Here is a 24,895-nt window from a genome sequence, read left to right as displayed (position 1 = left end):
AAGCCACTTCATATTACCTGTATTATATGTATGTAGACAATGTATATCGATTCTTGGCACCTATTCGTGTACTTTGATGATTCTGTTTGAAATGTGTATCCAGAAGAGATCTTGGAGCCGAGTGGTTGTGGTCAGGGGATTATCTTTCAATTACTAGGAAATGCGAGGTGCGGATTCATTCCCAATCTTGGACAAGATTGGACCATTTGTTCATACCTTGGTGACAAAAAGTGATGCTTGTCTGTCTGTGCAGTTCAGTGCTTACTGAAGACCTTCCGTCTTCCCCCAGTGTGGTGTGCACATCTCTGCATCAGGAACGTACATCAGTAACTTGCCAAATACTGGTCATTTAAGAAACTCACTCTGGTTTCCTCTTAGCGTATAAGCGGAAAAATTCTTTAGTATGACATTAAATAGTTTTATAGGCTTTATTTTTCAAATACATTATGTACATCATCCTGCACGTCATGTTGTAACACTAGCTTGTGTCAAGGATGCGAATAAAGTTCCAGATTAGTTGTCCAGTGATGCATACACATAGCTTGGCAGATAAATATTTGCCAGGTTTGACGGCTTCGCTTGAACTGGCACAGTTGTGGAAAGTTTCTCCTTGAGCCCCACATAATTCATCCTTTGAGCCTTGCCCTATGAACCAACAGTCCAGAAGTGTTATGTCACCTTGTTTACCATTTCAAAGGTCATGTCAACTCTTACTCCCCACGGCTTCTGAACACTTATATAACATGGTTGAAAGTAGTAGTGAAGCACTGTTAATTAATGACAACATGCTGTTACAAAGAGACGACCAGATTCTGAGTGGTTATTTGGTAAACCTGTACAGCTTTTTACTAAGAAGATTAAATGGAATTACCCCACTTTCTTAAGCACTTTTCAGAAAGTATAATATACAGATACACACATGCACTTTTGATTTAGGATTAATCGTTTCCTGGATTGTGTATAATGCAATCGACTCACTGAAAACAACAAATTTCGGGCAATACATGTACTTAATCTTCCCAATGCAGCGCGTGATTTAGAATTCTATCTTCCATGGTTCAGCATATTTACCTTGCTTTTTTCTGTTTCAACTTGTTCGGCAAGTTTGCTAAATGACATTGCAGCAGGTGTTGTTGGGCATATTTCTGAAATTATTTGACATTTTGTCATCGTGATCTGAAATTTCAGATTCTATTCATCTACAGTTAAGTTTCCAAGAACATTTAGTGTGTATAGTGTGTAAGTTAGCAATTTTCACGTTGTACCCTAGGTATCACTGTCAGCCGATAAATACAAAAATTCTGGTACATGGCTTCAAAATATCAGTGAAATAAATATATATATGGAGAGCTAGGTCTTCAATTTTTTTTTTCAAATACAGTGTACATACATGTAACCTTCATGATTCTGTATATAATAATTAGTGAAGCCAAGAATGGGGAAATAAGCTAGTCTACATGTATGTGTATGCTACATGTAAGCAGGAAGGTCCGTCAGCAACCTGCGGATGGTCGTGGGTTTCCCGCAGGCTCTGCCCGGTTTCCTCCCACAATAATGCTGGCCGCCATCATATAATTGAAATATTCTTGAGTAAAACACTAATCAAATCAGTCAGTCAAATGCTACATGTGTCTGAGTAGTACATAGTACGGCACAGTGCTTAAACGTTTCTCCTTGAGCACTACACAAAGTTTTAATTCATCTGTCACCAGCCTGGGTTCTCCAACAAACTGTCACCAGTGGCAACAAGGGGTAGGGGTGAGCAAGGGACGCCTGTTAACATTGTTGGTCTACAGAATGACATGAAGAAAGCCTCAGATCTGCTTGTTGTCACATTCCCTATTTACATCATTCAGAGATTCTGATTAACTAGTGTACAGGTGTACTCTGGAAAACATCTCTGGAAACCTCTCTCCCCTCGAGTAAGACTTTCTGGTGAGCCTTTATAGGTGGCTTATACACAGCCGTTGCTCAGTGGCATGACAGAACCAGTTATGAACAGGTTTAGACAAGTGGTCATACATATATATTACACTGACAGGAATCATGTCCCTGACCAAGGGATTAAAGTATTAAGATTTATAATGTATACAGTTAATTGTATTTGGATCTGTATAAAGCATGGGGCTGGGTTCAACTTATCCTCTGTGACACATCTTCCACCTTTGAACCATAAGCCCATGTATTATGTAACATTGTTTACTATTTCAGAGGTCAAATTTCTACTCCAATCTTCTGAATAATTAGATAACATGTTTAGAAGTAGTACATGTACGTAGGAAAACGTTGATAATGGTCAACACTTTATAAGTATGTGACATTGAGACGTTTGGTGAAATGTAAGCTTTACTAAGAAGCTGATGGTATTACCCCATTTTCTTCAAGCACACACAGGAAGTGTTGTATACTTGTAGTATTAAGGATTAGGAATTTAGGGGAGATAGAAGTCCTATGATTCACGGAAAACAAATTTTTGGTAAAAGCTGTCTTGGACCTATTAATTTCACTGCATTTACATGTAATTTCAATGTTTGGTAACTTCAACTCTTCTCTGGTTCAGGACTACAATGACATTGCAGCTGGTGGTATAAATCACTTCCCAGATAATTGTTTGATATATCGTATATAGACTTGCATGGCTGTGCTTTTCGTTATGAAAATTAATTAATCTTAAATTAAAACCATTAAATAATTTTCCCTAAACCTACCTCAAGGAAAAAGTACTTGTATGTTGGAAAAGAACAACACTATGTAAATTAATTGACATCCTACGTGTAGGTGGGAATGTTCTAACTGCTTGTTTAGCCAAGTAAAACTGGCGCAGATTTAACTCACTAACAAACTCAGAATTGCCCCATTTGGTTGAGTAGAATTTACAGGAAGTGTTTTGTACTAGTACATGTACTTTTAATTAGGGATTTTTGTATAGACATGTAAAGCTTTCCCACATGACACTTTCACTGGTTATATTTGCTTTCATTGTAAGGCTTCTACTTAACTTGTTGTTTTGTTGTTTCTGTTTCTTGTTGAGTACTACACTTCCCAGCATGGGTGTTGTTACATGCATATATAATCATTTCCCTGAATTTGTATGTCATTGTGTCCTCTGCCCTAACTTATTGCTGTGTAAATTTCAAATGTGATTCAGTATTATCAAAGCTAAAAAGTCAAACTTTTTAAACTGAAATACATACTTACCTTCCTAAGTATTGTTCAGTGTTTTTATTAACTTCATTTCATTTAACCTGAAATACATACATACTTTCCTAAGTATTGTTCATTGTTTTCATTAACTTGCATGTAAATGGTCATTGATCTTCCCTTACTGCACTCAATCACATGTAGCATCACCCTTTAATAAGCCTTCTTTCGAAAGAAAACACGATGTTGAATTTTCCTGGAAGCTTTCTTATAATGCTTTGCATGAATGGGACCATCAGTCAGTGTGACAAAAGTGAGGTGTCAGAGAATTAAGCCTTTTGTGTTTGACCTTGATCTGATATTGTAATATTTGACCTTGACGAGATGCTGAAATGTTTGACCTTGATGAAATGCTGAAATGTTCGACCTTGACCAGATGCTGTAATTTTTGACCTTGACCAGATGCTGTAATTTTTGACCTTGATTTGATTTAACTGTATGATGTCCATGTTAAACCATTAAGATAATGACATAATCAGCCCCAAAGTTCACAAACAGCCTTACTGAAGAGGGTAGTCCATTTGTTTGACTATTTAGTCAGGGGTCAGACTGAGTATCCTGACCTTTGGATGCAGGGATAAGAGAGTAGCATGATGAATATTGACATCATGTGTGTACATTGTAATCTGGGGGTATAGTGTTTAACATTTCCTGTAGGCTTGTAACTTAGGAAATCAGATCCCCATAAAAGCAAAGCTTTTGTTAAAAGATGCTTAACACTATAACAGTGGATGTACAGAGCTCACATTTGGGGGTGTGAGGGCTGATCAGATTGACATAGTTCCCATACCAGGTAGGATATGCGTATGTATGTCACAACATTAAGTTATATTAACTACACATGCAGCGTGTGTGAGATTCGTGCAGCTGCATATGCTAATCCTTACCTAATCTGCATTCTGTCATGTGGCTGTGACTGTATCTAATCAATGTTTGGATAAGTGCTTATATAATCATAGATAAATGTGTAATATTTTATTTGTACAAGTACAATATGAAAAGTCAATATGAAAAAAAAAGGTGTGGATCTAAATTCATGAGTGTATATCATATGAATTAGAATATGAAAAAGTGGGACTTTTCACATTGAACATGTTAATATGTCTCGTTTTGTAGTAATAACATAAACCAGATAAACCAGTCAGGGCCTAATCTGGCCCCAGAAGGGCAGGGGGTGAAACCACCTGTGAAGGGCACCTCATTGTTGAATATTTCGATTCTCATACATACAATTCGGGCTGTTTGGTTTTGTTTTTTTTTTTTCTTTTTGATGCACAGGGCACTTCGAGGAAACCTTCATCCACATAGTCAATGTATCAAGTCTCCACAGGAGCAGTATTTATGCTACTGCACATACATGTAATGTATTTTTGAATGTTTTTGGATACTTTGAATATAAATTTGTACAAATTTCTGGCTAACAGTTATGCCACATGTGCTTCATTACCATCAGTAATACTATGGTATGCTCTTGATGCTCGCTGAAAGGCTCATGTATAAATATGTCACTTGCCTTACATTTGTACATACAGTACACCCAGAAGATAAATTCCACAAGTTGGTTTTCACCCAGTTTTGCCACATTTATTATGGTGTGCATTTATCACCAGTAGACCTACTATTTGGGCTGGATGCTTCTGCTACCTAGTGGCAGCCCCTGTATTCACCTCTTGCACTCCTTCCCTGCGCCCTCCCCTGTGTCCCCCCCACCCAACCTCCAGCAGACTCAGTACCCTCCACTCTGGTCACTCCCTGGCCCCTTGCCCTGGTTTACATTTGCCCCACAGCCCTTACAGTATCAAGTTCCTGGTACAGGTCAGCAAGGGCGACAGCTACACCATGACAGGAATTCAGGGTGAAATGGGTCATAGCCTAAGACCAAGTTGTCATTCATCTACAGCTAAATTCAGGTGCAATCAGGGATTAAGATAGACGGCTTAATCCCCGGTGCAATAAGGGGTGCATCATTCCGCATCCTCATTGATATAGGTATTGAACCCTATAGTCATGGTGGCTTGTTGGACCTGAGGCATAGGGTGCTTGTTGAACTTGAACCAAGAATTTGATCAGTGCCAGACTGGTGTTAATATGTGGCTACATTATTGTTGGCTACTGAGAGGGCAGTAAAAGGCCAGTTGTTTGCCTGTGGTCTATTCCATGCATAACTGAACCTGTAACAGCCATGTGGTTGGTCTCTTAACAAGGACAATAGATCATTGTACTCCATTGTACATCTATAGTTCCATGATCAGATAGCAGTTCACCTGTGTGTATATTTAAAAAAAAATTAATAATCAAAAGATTAAAGAGTCACATATGGATGCTTTATGTTAAAAATACATGCATATGAAAATAGATATAATTGTATTGATCTTTCTAGGTCAGGCATGATTTATTAAGATGATTCACATGTATGAAGTTTACATATTTCGAATATTAATAGTAAATATTTCCCACAAATGAACTGATGGTAAATGTAAATGTGTAAATTTACATAAATACATTATCACAAGTGTCTCTTTTTCTATATTTTTTTCTATATTTTTACATGTGTTTTTTTTTTATTAGTATTTTTTATTCTTATTTATATATTTTGTTTACAAAATGCACATGTGTTTAGTATTAGAATTCTTTTGGACATGGGCACTTCCACGGCAAAGTGGTTAATGTTCCAGTGCGGCACAATGATCTTGGGGCTGCTCATCAATGCGGTCACTGAGTTCAAGTCCAGCTCATGCTGGCTCTCTCTCAAGCCGTACGTTAGAAGATCTGGCAGGAACCTGCGGATGATTGTGGGTTTCACCTGGGCTTGGACAGGTTTCCTCTCACCATAATGCTGTGCCTTGCTTGTCATCATCGTTTACATGTAAGGGAAATATTCTTGAGTATGGTGTAAACAGCAATCAGACAAATAAATAAATCTTTTGTATATGTAGAGTCAACCAATAAATAGCTCAAAATTAATTAGCTTACGTTTACATTTAATTCAGCATATAAATTATCTTGCCATTAATTTAAATATCATTAATTTGCTCTACATGTATATATAATGAACATATAATAAATTTCAAGTTAAATTTACATAATTACAATAGAATTACAGTAGTATTGGGCAGTCAGTCCAAGTACTTGTACACATGCACATTGTAAGATTGTACAGGATAGCATACATTGTAGTAGACCAGTGTTGTCTGAGCACATACAAGGTTGTCTTGGAGCTCATTCCGAAAGCCTGGACACATGAAGGGCTAGGTATAGATTTTCAGACTTGACTCATCATGAGTAGCATGCATTTCAGAAACCTAACACTGTAGAACAGACAGCTTTTGTCAGTGTGCTTAAAACTGCATGTTTTAATTTTTTAAGCATACAACACATCTTCTTTTACACCTTGTATATTAGTGGTTAAATAGATCACATACATGTACTATAGAGAGGCTGGCATGGAGCAGGCGTGAATTACCTTATTAAGGTGCTTATACATTTCAGTCCCTAAAAGTCGCCCTAGATATGGGATGTATCACATTCTCAGCCAGGGAATTCCCCAGCCGCTTGCTTTCTTCTTGGTGCTTGCAGGAACTTGGTGCTTGCACCGGTGGCGGGAAGCTTTCTAATTAAGGTACACTGTTCAGTTTGGCTTCTGCCATTATGATATGCATGTACATATACATATATATCACATGTGGAAAAGTTTTCCAATAACTTACCAAAGTTTGTGGGTTTATTGTAGGTGCTGGTTTCCTAAGCTAATAAAACTTACTGTCAGCATAGGTATGGGTGAAAATTTTACGAAAAAAAGGTGGAAAGAGTATGGTATTAAAGAATCCTTACATGTGCAGTGTACCTCTTTTGAAATGGGATCCAATGCCTGAGGATGAGACAGAAGAAATGTTGAAGTTTACATATAGCTGTATAGAGGTATGATTAATGTGCATTGCTAACTCAAAGTACAAACAACTGATAAAATTCACCTTTAAATTGCAAATGTCTCAATGGAGAAGTGTAAATCCAAGTCAAGTATTCATATAATCAACAGCAATGTGTACTTATTTATGTTATTTTGCACTTTCACCCTTTGCAAACCTACTAATGGTTTTACCTTAATATTTAGTAATCTACATGTACAAGTAGGTTAAGGTTGTTACGTAGGTAGGTATTGACATGTGTGTTACACTGTACCTGGCAGTTGTCCAGAACATGTTTTTGTTCAAGAAAGTTTGTTCATGGTGTGGAATGTGTTTTGGAAACTGTGGATGCTCTGTCTTACAATAAACGCTGCATCAAAACAACAGACAAAAAAAATTATGTACATGTGTAATGTAATATATGTCAAAGCTGGATCGGGGGTTTTAATTTCAGTTGCAATCATAGAACAAATGGGGATATGTTTTGGGTTTTTGTTGTTTGTCATCTGCAAATTGCAAGACTTGGCGTGTTTTTTGAACTTTGTCTGTTCATATGAGCTCATATTTTGGTGTATTTTTGAGAGAATATCCCTGTATACTGAAAAGTTCATTCAAAATACCCAAACCCAGAACTTCATTGTCTTATTCCTATAAAGGTTCATCTTGGGTGTGTGACCTTTAATATGTTTGTACTGGTTGGGCTTTAACCCACAAGGATTACCCCCTCTTTAAGCCACATGGATTAGCCCTTCCCCCTCCCTGTGGAGCACTGGTCAGTGGTCTTAGGGTCAGACCTCTTGCACATGTGATCCATATAAAGTTTCCATTTTTGACTGGTCAGTTGATAAAGACCTGTGTCAAAGGTTTGCCTTGATCTAAAGTTTACTCCTAGGGGTTGGATTACACTCTGAACAGGCTGAGGATTTCGGATGTACATGTACAACTGTGCATGTGTGCAAACTTATCTACGGGTTCATTTATATTTACAAGTTGTGGCAAGTTGTGTACATGTAAGTATGCTGATGTAGAAACAAGATTGCTTGCACATGTTTGTGTGGAAATGAAATATTGTCCTTATGATCGCCTTTAAGTAAACTGGAACTTAAGTTATAATATAATACTATATAGAGGTATAGGCATTTGTCAGTATTCTTCCATATCCATCTACATATGCAGTATATGGCAGTGAGCACTATAACTCCTGTCTGCTAGGCATAATTAAATTTATCGTTCTCGAACAGCCGCTAGCTTTAGACAAAGACTCTTTTTACTTTTTAGCCAATATATTTATCTACGTGTACAAGTCCTTCAGAAAATTTGGTTACATGTGTAGCCCTTAATCAGGCCAGATTACAGAAGTGTTTCTCCTGAGCAACTTCCTTGGCCATTTAAACATGCCAGGGTGGTGGTTTTAGGGGAATGGAGGTAGAGGGTACCAAGGGTCGAAATTGAACACAAAATCTTATTGGCAAATAGGTCGAGTGTCCTGGGAGATATACTGATTGACCTTGATGTAGACTGATTATTTTCATGTATAGCATCTATACATACATGTGGTAGAAGCCATATTTTAAAAAGTTTCATTTTTTATAAATTCTGTTACCATCACTGGTAACTGAATTAAATGAATCTCATTCCAGTCAGACCACTGCTTGTTTAACTTTAGTGGCCGAATCAAAATTCCAATGGTTCAGCACTTTTTAATTTTGTCTGTATATAACATAAAACATAAGTATTGGCACCTTTATCATGTGCCAAGAATGGGCTGTTTGAAATATCTTCAGGTTCTAAGGGAGAGGTAGATGAACATGTAAAAATTAGATAAAAAACCAAGAAATAAAAAAGATTTCCGTGACATGATGAAAAATCATGTGTGATACACTTTGCTACGTGGAGCTACATCATGTACATGGGGCTACATCATGTACACGCAGCTACATCATGTACATGCGGCTACATCCTGTACATGCGGCTACATCATGTACATGCGGCTACATCCTGTACATGCGGCTACATCCTGTACATGCGGCTACATCCTGTACATGAGGCTACATCATGTACATGCAGCTACATCATGTACACGCGGCTACATCATGTACACGCGGCTACATCCTGTACACGCGGCTACATCCTGTACATGCGGCTACATCCTGTACATGAGGCTACATCCTGTACATGCGGGTACATCATGTACATGCGGCTACATCCTGTACATGAGGCTACATCCTGTACATGAGGCTACATCATGTACATGCGGCTACATCATGTACACGCGGCTACATCATGTACACGCGGCTACATCATGTACACGCGGCTACATCATGTACATGCGGCTACGTCCTGTACACGCGGCTACATCCTGTACACGCGGCTACATCATGTACATGCGGCTCACTAAGTGCTGCTTTTGTACCTGATAATGAAACACGCGTGCACATGTAAGGGTGCACCACACTCCATTTACACTGTGTAGGGTCACTAGTGTGATCACCTCATGAAAACAACAGGCCTATTGAGTGATCCGATAATACTAGATCAATGACCTCCCACACACACCTCTAATAGCATCTCACCAAATCGCCAGGTTTGATTAAACATCTGAGTGCACACACACTACATTGTATAGGGAAGAAAGAAAACACATGACATTATCTACCAGTATTATGAAGGCTTCAGATCAGTGTTATTTATCTAGCATTTTGATCAGTTGATCACTGCATGACATTGGTTGCATTTGGTGGTGTGATATAATACGTAATGTGATCTAGATTTAAAAATCCCTGCCAGTGACTAAAGTGCTACATGTTGCTGTGTTAAAACGGGTATTAAGTACATGTGTAGGTACACTAAGTACATGTATATATATTTAAATATTTATTTATGTGAATGTGTCTAAAAATATGATAGTTCAACTTATTTATAATGTCAGTTCTATAATTACTCTTAACAGTACGCACTTGCACTGTAACCATGAAAGTACAATACACATGTTGGTTTCATACTGGTACTACAAGTTAAAAGTAGGTCAGTTGTATACTACATCGATTGTATTCAGGGGGGCCTCTGTGGCGGATGTGGTTAGCACACAAGCACGACACAATGACCGAGAAACCTCTCATCAATACAGTTGCTGTGAGTTCAAGTGCAGCTCATGCTGGCTTCCTCTCCAGCTGTACATGGGAAGGTCTGTCAGCAACCTGCTGATGGTCATGGGTCCCCCACCCCACCCCCGGCTCTGCCCGATTTTCTCCCACATGGCCGTCATCATATAAGTGAAATATTCTTGAGTATAGCGTAAAACGCCAATCAAAACCAAATCATTGTATTCAGTTTTGCATACTTGTATTATAATTATATTGATTGACATCAAATTAAATCAATATTGATTGATAGATTAATTGATAAATATTTCATGTTTTTCCCTTGACAGATTGAGTAGTACTCCGAGGAACACCGCTAGATTTTCACAATGACTGACGTTGTGCATCCAGTAGATGATAACAAAAACATCCATAAAAATGGCATGATCATGTCAGAGAAAGATGTGGAGATTCAGCTAAACGGACAATATGGGAGTCCTCAAAATGGGAGGTAAGCTCGTCTGATTACCCAGTTCTCGGTTACATACATGTATGATACAGGTACATACATGTATGAGGGATTCATGTACAGTAAGTCTCAATTTTTTTCAGTTTTTATTTCCCCTCAAGTTGAGTTTTGTCATACACTGTACATGTATTCAGTTTCACATGTTCTTTTGAAATTCACCACGAAAGCTATGATGCTTCAGAAGGTGTTTTATCTTTTGATTATACTGTATATATGTAAATTATTGATTTTATTGATTGGTGTAGTGGCTAATTCAAGGCAAATAAATCATTGTAGCTGCACGTACGTGAATGGGACAAATTTACAGTTAGATGATTTTTAAAAATATTGAATAATTGGGCCTTCAAAGCAGATATTTGATATTGAGTTTACTTTGTTGCATGTTCAGGTTTTCCAAAAAAATCTTACCAATCAGATGGTACCCGTAAATGGTAGAAAGAGTGGAAAGTATGAATCCCTAAAACACATATCACACCTTCTGTTATAATTATTTGATGTTCTATGCCTATTCTAACACAGTTGGATACATGTGCTTCATGTATATGTTACCAATATGCTAAAGGCCACTGTTTTACCGCACATGTTAATTGCTGATATGGTAGAAAAACATATTGGCATTACAAGCATTACGTATGTAATTGCTGCATTTAGGGACCTGTCTCAGGCTCAGGTGGTTAAACCACTGACTCTCTACGACTGTCAATGCCTTGACCAATGAAATCAAAAGTATTTTTATTTCTTTGCCAAAATTTGAAACGTACACGTAGCCTTCAAGTGTCATTGTTAATGAACCCATCTATATGTACCTCCTGATTCGTCTCAACAGTGTTCACTGTTACACCTGATGTACATATGCATCTTATAGACTGGCTCAGTAGCAAGGTATGCAAGGCTTGACGTGTGAACAAGTATGCATGTAACAGTGTCCCCATTGTTCTACAGATCTGTGACTCAACCACTGTTAAGTAACGGCACCTCCAAATCACGGCATCACACTAGGGAGACGAGCGACCCCTGGCTGTGCTCAGAGGACATCAAGACACCAGCTACAGGTGATTATGACATTTACATAGTTATACATACAAAGCCTATGTTAGCATTTCATGAAGGCAAATGCATTATGCGTTAAGCAGCACCTCTGTTCAGGTGTGAAGGGGTCAGTGCTTGTCTTTCCGGAGGGATAAATGCCATGGAGTTCAGCACTATTGCAGAGTGAGGTTGCTACCTGGAGTAGCAACTGTTCATGGTTGGGTGAATGTGTCTGGACATTTACATGAAATGCTAAAAGGTGATAATGATCAGAGGCAGTGCAGTTGAGGCAGGTATTGGCTCCTGGGCATTAATCAATGAAGTGTCCATATAGTCATGTCCGTTGTAGCTAAATGTACCGTGACTTGATATGTATATATGGAGCTTGAGAATATTTCATCTCACATTTTCGGCATCCGTCAGATCTAGGTACGGTATTCACGCACACATGTATATGTATATGTATATGATATGTTTAGAGCCGATGAAGCAGCCCTGTTTGCTTTTTAAAAGGAAGATGTGTCGGAATGTTATCAAACCACATCAACTAGCCCCGCCATATGTAAAGTACTGTTATACAATACAATGTACCCAAGGCGTTGGTGCCTTTATTTAAGAACAAGGCTATGATTAAGTGTGAAAGTCAGCAGTTTTCAGTACTGTTTTTCTTTCTCCAATGAAGGTACGTGTAGCATGGAAGTCTGTAAACTTGCATGTTGCAAGCCTGCAAATACAAATGTAACCAACCTATGAAGTACATGGCATCAAAATTACAAATCCCATCTTGTCAAGTAAAACTAAATGGTAACGGACAAAGGTCATATGTAAATAACATACACAATCGTAAAAATTTGAGATGTACACATACATGTAGATGGATTGAATGGAGGCCACACCTCAAGAAGCTGTATTTGCAGGCCTGATATTGAGTGACTGAAATTGTTGGGAGAACTAAGGGGAATAACTCTAGTAGTCATATTTATAGAGCTCCACACTGATTCATGTTTAGAATTGCCAGTACTTGTAAATGCAGTGATGACCTACATGTACAGACATGTATTGTTATAAACACAACATAGATTTTATTTGTGTTTGACCATCAGCGCATTCATAATCAAACATTAGGAACATGTGTATATTTGGTACCCTGCTTTTTTCAGTATGTCTAGAAGTTCAGTCCGACCTCTTCTTCCCTCCCTTTTCTTCCCTCCCTTTTCTTCAAGCAAGGTGTGAAATACATATACTGCAGATTATAATAAAAGCATGTACATGTTGTAGTGTTAACGTGAATTTCAGTATTTTGTTGACTTTGTCATGGTGTTTGAGCCCAAATCTGCCCTTTGTCCACACTTCCTGGAATCAGATGACTGAAGTTGCATGCCTAAACCTACTCCTGTGTGTCTGTGCTAGTTTCTGCAGCTTGTCTGTCAACATTTTCCCTGGAGCACTGACTCACTGCTATACTTTCAAAGTAATCTTTCTGATTTTTATGTTCTTTATCACGCTTTGAGTTTTACATTGTAACCTATCCAGATGTAATCCCCCCCCCCCCTGATACATCGATGTACAGACCTGTCTAATTATATTTGTATCTGCTTGCACCACAAATTTGTGAGAGGAGCATTGTACACTTCAGTCAAAATTATGACCCCTGAAAATATCATCACTCGGAACGAGAACCAAAATTTTAATGAAACTGAACACGATTATAGAACTTGATTGTTTATTTTTAAACCATTTAGCAGACTCGAAAACCTGAATGTGGGGTTGCACCCACAACAAGACGGTAACATGCATCATCACAAATCCACATGCATTTGTGCATACAACTGTGTATTCAGAATTCCTGTTCCCTTTATAAAGACATTATTGAACTCTTGCTGTTTTTTGTTTTTTGGGTTTTTTTGGTGTGTTATACAAATCCATGGTCTTTTAATTGACACTCTTTTTTGGCATGGAATTTAATTGTTTTATTAATTAAAAACTGTAAATCAAAAATTTTTTCCCTCCCTTAAGCCTCCAGTTGATTATTCCATTTTTGAAATGACAAGAGATAAAAATTGTTTTCACACACATATATATGTACGCACCTGTATACAGTGTCGATGAAATTTACTTTGAAGATACTCTGACACCCTCACTATTGCCACCACCGCAAATCTGAAAAGCTCACAGCTGCTTCATAAATTGTTTTTTGTGTAAATTTTTATATTTCTAGTTTGTTTTCCAATGTGTATGCATCAAGTATTAGTTAATTGAAAGCACAGGTGGTTGGCCATGGTTGCTGTATTGTATGTATTGATTTTCATTGCTGAAGGCAATGCTATTGTGAGAGATGTATACAGACCTGTGGTACATTGGTAGCATTCTACGCTGAATCAGTTGCTCTTTATCAAAACAGTGCTCAGTGCTATTTCTGAATCAATGCTGCTCTGGTCTCTGACCTCAAGACCCAGTGACCTTTAACCTTTGGCTAGGCGAGGTCATTGACTAAGGTCATCTGGTAAGCCATATCATGTTCAAATGAATCAGTTGTGGTCACATGACCAGAATGAGTGACATGTAGTGACATGTCATGACATAGACATGTCTCCATGTGCATGATGCCGGATGCTTTAGGTCAAGTGTATCAATGGCCCTTGTTGAGGATTTGTGCCTTGGGATCTAAGACTGAATTGGATTTTTCAAAAATAAATGGAATTCACAGAAATCAGAAAAATGTATTACTGACATCCCAGATAATTTTGTAAAGACTGCGCTAAAGGTCACCATCTGCATGTCAGTCAATCCTTACATATCCCAGCCCATCAATATAGTTTGCCAGCCAAAGAGATCAGTACAGCTGTACATGTATTATTCATTACATATACATGGGCTAGATCATATATTCATTATTTATTTACAGGTGTACGTATAATATTCTCATATACAGATATGTATACAAATATGATATGCAAAATCTAGGAGTTCAGTCTACAAAAAGATTTCTCTCTTAAAAGTTCCAGTAGTGTTAATCCGAACAACAAAAATAATTTTGTTTTCACGATATTTTAGCATTTTCCATGTGTTATGCTATCATTACAAACTATCCCTGATGATGATATGATAAAATTCTGAATTAACGAGTATGAAATTTATTATTCTGATTAACTCTTTCTGAATATTACAGAATATGAATTTCTTCAAGAAGTAATTAAATTTTTGATATGTCATTAACAAAAGTTTTACCCCTGGAATATGCCAAAAGTAAGTTTTCAGGTGGTCAGGTAAAGAGTAAAAAATGCAGTAAAGCTGGGACTATTATATACATGTACAGGTATTTATATTGGTGTAGACACTGTGGTGCATTAAATCTCCAGGGAGATTAAATACAAAATTTCTAATTTATAATTTAATCTTTTTGGTTATGATGCCTACCAAACTTAATCGAGACACTTAAGAAAAACTGACATCAAGTCAAGAAAAACAGTTATCTTGCAAGAATGATTTTCACTGAAAATGAGGATCCTAAGGGAAGTAGCACATGTGGACATTATCTGCACTGTGAGAACAATTGAGACATGTGACATAGTTGGCTGGTTGTGTTTTTGATGTCTACAGCTTTTTCACTTTTAAATATATACCTTCATTCCTGTAACAGTTCCAAAAGTTAGAGTGTGGGTCTTAATCCTCACACTTTTTACTTACCCCAAAAGTTTTGTGCATGTATGTCTTTCTTCTGTTCCCTGTTCATTTGTTAAAACGGGCGTGTCTAAATGGTGCCCTTAACAATGGCTACCAATAGGTAGTACACAACGACCATAAATTACATGTACAGTGCATAGCTGTCTCCATACCTGTAGACGTCTCACACCCAGTGCCTTTTACTTACCCACCAATCAAGTTGATCTAGCCATCAATTGATCCACTATTTACCCTAATACATGATGGTATGTCAGTGTTACTTTGACATACATGTAATATATTCACACTTTTTATTTCAGTTGACCTTCAGGACAACAAGTAATATAATTTTATGCAGTCTATTGTTTTCTATTTCGCAATAAGGAAGGAAGGTAGAAGTGGATTGGCCGGTGGGGGTCATGTAGAGGCCTGTGATTGGGTAGAGACCCATGTGTAATTGAAAATTTTATTCAGAAGAATTCTTCAGTCATTTGCCTGATGCTCCCATTTTACATGTAGATGTTTTTGTATCCATTAATGATGTCGGCAATACTATCTATTTCTACAATACAAGACTGAATCCTTTTGGCTTGGTCATCTTTAAGACTTTGATCTTCTCTTCTGAGAGTGATCAACCTTTGGACAGGACAGCTATTTCTTTATAGAGGCCTAAAAAGAAGAATATGTATGAGAAGAATTACAGACAAGTTTTATTTTTTATCTACACTGAATATGTCCCACTGAATGCAGATTAGTGGGCATCCTCTGTGCACTCAAAACTTTGAAGGATGTGTCCACTGACTGGTTGAGCCGGACTAATGGGTCTCTCTCGGAAATTCCTTTGACTAATGATGTCACTGGTTTACCAGTTAAAATTGGATGACTCTTGACTTGCTCTCATAGGTTATATTTGTGAAATAAATGAATAGTATGCACAGCTGAAAAACAGTGGAAACTGTGCGTGCCAGACATATGTGCGTTTACCCAAGAAGTACATTGTACATGTGGGACATCCAACAACTGATCTGCTAACAATCTGAATCCTACACACTAATTGATTGATAGAAATTTCAAGTTGTTTTCATGCAGTTACTAGGCAAGCAGGTGAGACTGTCACATGTCCATAAGTTAAAGTGAACATTCTTAAGGGTGGTGGGAGTTGGCGGGGAGAAGTGTCAAAGAAAAAAAGAAGAAGAAAAACTATGTCTAGACCGTGTAAGGTATACACATATATAAAAATTACGTAAGATTTGCCTGGCTCTGTCTGCCTGTATGTGTAGATGTGCTTGCACGGGGTAAACACTGGAGTGTACCTGTAGCCAGACACTGACATGCAAGTTTAACTTTATGTAACCCATAGCACAGCCATGTGGACATGGGTGTGAATGGCATGAATTCCCATGACCTTGCCCTTTCACCTATAGTCCTTTAAAACACACCAGGTCTCTTTATAAAGATGTAGCTCTCACTTGCTATTTCCTTTAATCTCTCTGGTTCTTTACAAAGAAGTGCTGGAGCTGTTTGTATTGATAATAGGTTCAGTCAGATGTGACCGACCCAAAGCCCTGTGTATAGAGGTGTGTGGGGTGAGGGGAGATAGCTTTTCTGCTGGGTTGTTCAGGTATGAACTGACATTCCTGACACACCAGTCAGACCAGAAAGTAGCATTGTGGCCTCCAGGAGGGGAATAGACCGGTGTATCTCTGAGCTGCCCTGTGTATATACTAAACAGTCTACTTTGGCCTACCTGAACAGTTTTACTACACCTGTGAAATATATAGTACCTGGAATTACAGCCTCACAGGTGTATATAGTCCTGTGCTTAGAATGTACTAGAGAGACATCTATCAGATCTCAGCTCAACTAACCCACAGCTGATATCCACTTGGTTGCCCACATCAACCTGTTCTGTGTTACCTGTGTGTTTATGTTACCTGTGTGTTTATGTTTACCTGAGCTGAGCATTCAGGTGTAAGCTTTCATCATGGCTGTGGTGCCTCTCCGTTACAGTAAGGCTGAGGATTCTGATGCCCTTTCACAGGAGCCAAATGCCCATTCACAGGCTCAGGTTAATAAAGCCTTTGAGACAGATAAGGCTGAGATTAACGGAAATATAAAGCCAAAACCTGTTTCTTCCTCAGACTTAGATGTGATCACTCCAGCCGAGTCACATTGGACAGTAGAATGTTCAGAGCCTGTCAAACTACGGATGACAGAAAGCGGACCAGGGGCAAAGAAACCGAGGACCGTAGCTAGCGTGTTTCTGGAGACTGTGAGAAAAGAGCCCACCAGAATTGCCTTAGGTGAGTAGTAACCAACATTTGATCAATATACAAGTATGTCTTAATTATGGAACATGTAGCCTATCATGTACTCTCTTACTCCTACATGCTATCCACCAGTACAGTACACATCACATACATGTATACATGTACATTCATTATCTGATTTGGTTTTCATTTCACTTCTAACACTGAAAAATATCAAATGGAAAATGAGGCTCACCAGTGTACATGCAGAATGGTCATATGTACATGTGCGTGTGTGAATGTCAAGGAAAGAAGGACCAAGTGGTATATATAACTGTCTGTTGTCTTGGCGAAACTCAGTTGTTACAGCCAGTAGAGCACTTATTCCATAGATATGAACGGGTAAAATTACAGATGCGCAAATACCAGCACAGAAGACAGAGGTTTAAACTCTCCCTAGATACGTTATTAACTAACAAGACATTGAATGAAAAAAGAGAATCTTGTCTTTTAGTAATCGCATACTGTCCAGCTTTGCGCAGGCATTGATAAAGTAAAAGGCAGAATTTGACATGATTTCTGCGTGGAAAAATTCCATGAAATTATATGGTTAAGAGAAAAAAACCTTTTTACTTGTGTATTGAAAGACAGCATAAAAAAATGCCTCATTTGAAAACATGCATATGTATACGTAAACAAGTGACTTCGATTATCCATCGTTTGGATTGAACAGAATAATGTATTATTAAAAACTATTCTAACTTCCTGCCATTTCTGTGGTGACCACACCTTGTGTTTCGCTTGTCTTGTATATCAAGTACATTCAGGCACATTATAAACATTCTACTCTTTTCAAAATTTATAATGTTTTTTGTAAGCATGTATAGGGTCATTGGAAACTGTGTGCATGTATTATTTGATTGTTAAGATTGGTAGTATGTATTGAGTTTGCCCCAAAAGCACAGCACAGTAGGGAGTAAATTTGAGAGTGTGTTAGGAAAAATGCATGTACATCTACATGTCTTCGTGTTTGTTTTAATACAATACTTCCTCTCCGGCCGCATGTGGAAAGGTCTGCCAGCTACCTGTTGACAGTCGTTGGTTTCACTACCTGGTTTCCTCGTGCCAAAATGCTGGCCGCCATCGTGTAAGTGAAATATTCTTGATTACAGCGTAAAACACCAATCAAATGAATAAATAGTACAACACTATGTAATATAAATGATGCTTTCAGTGTGAATTATCCTCTCTGTTATGTACATTTTAATGTAATGTAATGCTTTATTTGTTTAACGAGGATCCCCCACGGCCCAATGGCCACTCGGGGTCTCCTCGACAACAAATAACATTTTAAACAGATTTTCCAAAACAAACAAATACTGTAGAATTAGTCTTTTGCTAAACACCAACCAAATACATGAATATACAGGTAGTTAGTCCTCAAAATTGTCACCTGAATGTGAGTCATAATGCTCATATGTACATGTATGTATGCTTGGGTTTTAGCTTTGATGATTGGTACCTTTGCTGATTTTAACTTGATTGGTAACTTGCTGATATTGACTTGATTGGTACCTTGCTAATATTGACTTGATTGGTACCTTGCTGATATTGACTTGATTAGTACCTTTCTCATATTGACATGATTATTACCTTGCTCATGTTGACTTAATTGGTACCTTGCATGTGTATTGGCAGTCAGTTTACTCTCGACGTACTCCATTGACCAATGGCCTAGCCTGTAATATGTGGTGCCGTGTGAGTCAGTTCATATCCGGCTGAACTTTGGACTTGTCACATTGATGTGAATGTGATTTGTTCCTCCCTCCAGTGACACCAGACAATGAAGTGGTCAGTGAGCTTTGTTATTCAGTTGTGTCCACGCACTAAGGCCAGGTAGCTTGGCCTACTTGGATTTGACCTGTCCACTGTCCCCATGGACATGAAAGGCCACAGGTCCACAGATATTGTAGCGTTGATGGAAAACTCCATGTTAAAAATGTGATATTGTCCTCAGCCGTATTCACGCACCATGTCTTGAGAATTTTGCTTCAAGGTGCAAAATGTAGGGCATGTCACATGGTCCGTTGAATCAAATTTATTTTGAGGAATTCTCGCTCTGCCCTGCCCTGCCCTGCCCTGCCCTGCCCTGCCCTGTTTCTTATACATGTATTGTTCATCAAGGTATAATGAAGGCACATATGGAGTAGACTGTCCTGTTTGCACCAGGGACCACAGGGAGTCAAATGTTAACAAGCTAAGAGACTACATGACAAGATCACACGCACAAAACACAGGAGGTGTCGGAAGTCTTTTTTTTTCCTAAAATATATGCAAGTCCGGCAGCTCTGAAAATGTCAGCACCAGATAATAAACAGCACGTCCTTTATTGAAATGTACATGTGCATGTATACAAGTATATGGATTATTCACACATCCGAATTTAGTACAAATGTGTTTTTTTTTTGTTTTTTTGTTTTTTTCACTTCATTTCTGTATTCGTTCTTTGAGAGTGTATACATGTACATGTAGGTAAACACAGTAGTTGTTTGTGTCAGATGCAAGGAGCATTTGGTGTCACAGTGTCATTCCAGTGCACTTACTCAGATTGTAATTAAGATGTATTCATTTGTGCTTGTGAGGGTTAAGTTGCCGACATTCTTCATTTTAGGGTGAACCTCTTTAAACTGACACCAAAGTTTGTGAGAGTTTGACTTAGTTAAAAGCAGAAAATTTATTAACTTGCTACAAAAAAAACAAGGAGGAGGGTGGGCAAGTAGAGCAAGTTTTATATTCCTGAATCTAAAACCTGCTCTGCTATACATATATGGTCATTTTCATTCAATTGAACTTTATTTCAGATTTTTGATTATTAAGATTAAACACTAACCTTGTGATATTTCTCTTGGAAAATTTGTTGCAGTTTTTATAGCAAATTCAGCATATAACTGATGAATCAGGTCTTTCATGTGTTTTTGTGGCATGTTATTCACACTGTACAGGCTGTTTAAAAGAGCACTTGTTTCAGTGAAAGAAATACCTCAACCTAAGGATCCTGTTAAGTTAAGGTATTGAATAAAGTGGATTGAAGGGCATGTCAGGAATGCTGTTATCTGTGTAGACTCTGGTGAATTAGTCTTTATTAGCTGAATGTTTGGGTTGTTCAGACTTAGTTTTAGCACTCTCATCCTACACCTGGAATATTCCAACCCACACTGTTCCCGTTTAGCCCAATGTTCACGTGCCTGTAATTACACATGGACAGCCACTTAAGGGGGGAGCATTCTTGAAGAGGTGCACTTTGGTCCTGCGTGGAGATAAGCGCCGTATCAATCTTAGTTGTGTTAGACAGCCAAAAATGTTGGCACCAGACCTTGGACTTTGCATTTGGCCACTGATAATGCTCCTGTCCCCAGTTTTACTATGATGAAATACTTCAACTTTCTCCTGATAATTTGTAACAATATTATGGTTTCTAGCTGATATATTTTTCTATTCAATATATCTGATTTCACACCACTGACACAGGAAACATATCACCATGACATGCACAAACTAAGTGCTCTCAAAGAAAACTAAGAATTAAAAAATGGTAACTTTCTCCACTTTGTTCATGTTATAGTGTCATTTTGTTTTTGCACGAAACAAAAGTAAATATATATATCCGACAGCAGCTGTATTTGTTTGAATTTATAGTAAACTGAGCTTATTTTTCTGCTGTTGCGTTATTTTATTGTGGCTTTTTTCTTCACATATACACAAGATAACCGTTCAAAGCTATCATATGATTATGCTGAACCACATTACCGGTACTGGTAGCATGTCTGTCCTGTAGTAAAGCATTAATTGTTTCATTCTGATTGGTTTCAGCTCGCAAAGAAGGAAATGCCTGGAAAACCTGGACATACCAACAGTATTACTCTGATGTGAGGAAAGCAGCCAAGGGCTTAATAAAGGTATGCAGTCAGTCAGATCATGCTGAAATGTGATTTATGTTGTACAAAGCATTTATGCCATTTAGATGTACAAGTATTTTTCCCCTCAGGCTCAATCTGCCTTGTTTCGTCCAACGCCACCACCCACATATACATGTACAAGTGGTAGTGGATGATGGGTACAGCTTAAAACATGCAGTCTACATGAACAAGTGGTAGCAGCTGATGAGTACAGCTTAAAACATGCAGTCGGCATGATCAAGTGGTATTGGTTGATGAGTACAACTTAAAACATGCAGTCTGCATGAAAAAGTGATAGCGGCTGATGAGTACAGCTTAAAACATGCAGTCTGCATGAACAAGTGATAGCGGCTGATGAGTACAGCTTAAAACATGCAGTCTACATGAACATGTGGTAGCGGCTGATGAGTACAGCTTAAAACGTGCAGTCTACATGCACATGTAAATGACTAAGTACATGTAAATGACAAAGTACATGTATGCACACATACACTACTGGTATATATATAGCCTCTATTCGTAAAACACTGCTTCGGTGGCCTAATGATGAGAGCATCAGAAGACCTCAGGATCAAACTTGGGTCGGGCCATATCAAAGATTTTAAAAATGGCATTTGCTGCTGCCTCCTTTGGTGCACTGAGAGGCTAGAGAGCATCTAGGAAACATGACTGGTTAGCAGGGTGTCAGTATAATGTGACTAGGTGGGGTGTCTGGTGTCACAAGACACATTATACGTACACACACATAATGATGACTCGTCCTCATATGACAGAAAGAGTGTGAAGTAAAACGTTAAACTCGAAGCACACATACATAATTTTATTTGTGTAAAGTATGTGTGCCATAGGTAGCTACCATTAATAACCTGTTATGGCAACTCCAGAAGTATTGGTCATTCCTAACTTTCTTTGTCATCGGGAAATTTGTCACACTCTCTTAAGAATTTATTTAAGAAAAATTCAAACGTGATGCATTCAATTCATGATTTTCTTTGCTTCAACAAATTAGTAATCTTTAGAGTATTGTTTTAAGTAAGCCTGTGTAAGTACTGTGTACTACACAGTATAAAAGAGGCAGATATATTTACATGCATGACCATAACACTGAATTTATTATGCAGACAAATTTAGTCACTATTCTATGGTATATACATATACGGTGTATTTATCTTTGTACATATTTAAACCACAAATTTACAATGTATATCTCATGCTGGCTTCCTCTCCAGCTGTAAGTGGGAAGGTCTACCAGCAACCTGCAGATGGTGGAGGGTTTCCCCTGGTTTGTGCCCTGTTTCTTGCCACCATAATGCTGGCCGCCGTCGTATAAGTGAAATATTCTTGAGTACGTCACAAAACACCAATCAAATAAATAAATACAATGTATATGAAGCATTTTAAAGTCGTGTTGTGGTTTACAGCTTGGCCTGGAGCCTTTTCACGGTGTGGGTATCTTAGGCTTCAACAGTCCAGAATGGTTCATCGCAGACCTGGGAGCCATCTTTGCTGGGTGAGTACTCGCTCTGTAAAATCACGGCGCGGCCACTTATACAGATTTCATTGAAAGATTTTTCAGTTATAGTAGTTAAATTGAACCATGGTGCTATCTCCACTGAATGAGATATTTTATCAGTTTAATATTTTCAGTTGGTTTCTCTTGGAACTGAAGTAGCACTTCAATAGTACTGCTTTGCTTGCAGCTCAGCATAAGTAGATAAACCATGTTAAACCATGTAAGCCCAGTGTTAGGTAAGGCAACATTTCATCAGCCTTGCATCCAGTGAGGCGCGACTCAAAGTATGTATTTCACTGGACACAACTGCTACAAGGAGACACCAAAGTGATGTGATAAAAACAGATAAATATATGTCTAACTCCAAGCAGTCAAAATGTAGAACTTGTAATAAGTTTTTCTTTCATGTTGTTGTCAGTGGATTAGCCGTGGGCATCTACACCACGAATTCGCCAGAGGCTTGCCAGTATGTGGCTGAGGACTCTGAGGCTAATGTGATCGTGGTAGAGAACACCCAGCAGCTGAAGAAGATCTTACAGGTGAAGGACAAGCTGCCCAATCTGAAAGCTGTCGTACAGTATAGTGGAGAGATCGAGGAAAAACAGCCAGGGTTTCTCTACAGTGTGAGTATTAATGTATTAATATCTGACTATACGCATGTAAGTCTACAAAACCGAGTACATTAGTGTCAGAATAGTACCCTGGTGTTGAGGGGAAAAACGTCAAATGCATGAACTGTGAATGACTGAAATTTTGCCAAGAACGGTGCACTTAAACAGACAAATAAATGTCATAAAACATTACTTGTGGTTTTGGAATTTGGAGTTTTCCAATAGGATTGCCCTACCTATTTATCAGACCTCATAACACCTTCTAGTAGAACTCACAGAATCATAATTTTATTCATGAAAATTCAAAATACAGGCATAGTTTTTTTTCCCCTCCATGGTGATAGGGACCTTTCACATTTTCGGGTGACAGTGTATAATAAGACTTGTCATTAGCATCTTCTGTTTAGTGACAGAAAAAACTCTTTAAGGTGGATTTATCAGTTACATGCATTAGAAGCTGATTTATCAGTTACATGCATTGGAAGCTGATTTATAAGTTACATGCATTAGGCGCTGATTTATCAGTTACATGCATTAGGAGCTGATTTATCAGTTACAAGCATTAGAAGCTGATTTATCAGTTACATGCATTAGAAGCTAGAGTGAAGCATTATTGTTATTATGTGAACCACATTGGTGGCTACTTGTTGCTGCCTCACTTGGCACTTAACACTGAGAATTAGAGCAAGGAAACAGGACTGGTTGGCCAGGTGTCAGTATAATGTGATTTGGTGGGATGTCAGGTCTGGTGTCTTTGGTATGATACCTCAGTGGTGGCAGCACTTTGACGGCATTGACTTGCCTTACCACAAGAAGACACAGGAAATGTACACAGTAAATGACACCTCCTCGTCATGTGCACAACATAATACCCCAGGCATACATACATACAGTGTCATGCGCAGGTAAAATGTGGCAAGTTTGAAGAAAGAGATGTTGTCATTTTGAACCCAAGCCATTGCTTTTATATCTTCATCATATCTGACATTCCTCCAATTAATGCAAACACCTAAACTTGTTATCAGGCACATGGCTTTAGGCAGTTATGTAAGAAGCATTTGTATAAATTTCCATCTACATCTAATTACTTTTCTTCACAGAAAGATAGAAATTACAAAGGTTTCATTATAATTTGACGAATTAATCTTACACTGTGAAA

The 24,895-nt window shown here is 38.2% G+C and overlaps 1 protein-coding gene across 1 annotated transcript in view; it reads left to right on the top strand.

The window, feature by feature from the left end:
* The window catches only part of LOC135472812 (long-chain-fatty-acid--CoA ligase ACSBG2-like), a 44,536-nt gene that overhangs the window by 3,028 nt on the left and 16,613 nt on the right, over positions 1-24,895 (top strand). The window contains exons 2-7 of the mRNA XM_064752494.1: positions 10,537-10,697; positions 11,658-11,767; positions 17,549-17,710; positions 21,527-21,612; positions 23,034-23,122; positions 23,544-23,748. Of these exons, the coding sequence (XP_064608564.1) occupies positions 10,576-10,697; positions 11,658-11,767; positions 17,549-17,710; positions 21,527-21,612; positions 23,034-23,122; positions 23,544-23,748 (774 nt within the window). The 5' untranslated portion in view covers positions 10,537-10,575. The remainder of the gene's footprint in view (positions 1-10,536; positions 10,698-11,657; positions 11,768-17,548; positions 17,711-21,526; positions 21,613-23,033; positions 23,123-23,543; positions 23,749-24,895) is intronic.

This window comes from Liolophura sinensis, chromosome 8, assembly GCF_032854445.1.
Source record: "Liolophura sinensis isolate JHLJ2023 chromosome 8, CUHK_Ljap_v2, whole genome shotgun sequence".
Lineage (NCBI taxonomy): Eukaryota > Metazoa > Mollusca > Polyplacophora > Chitonida > Chitonidae > Liolophura > Liolophura sinensis.
This window is presented reverse-complemented; position numbering and strand designations above follow the sequence as displayed.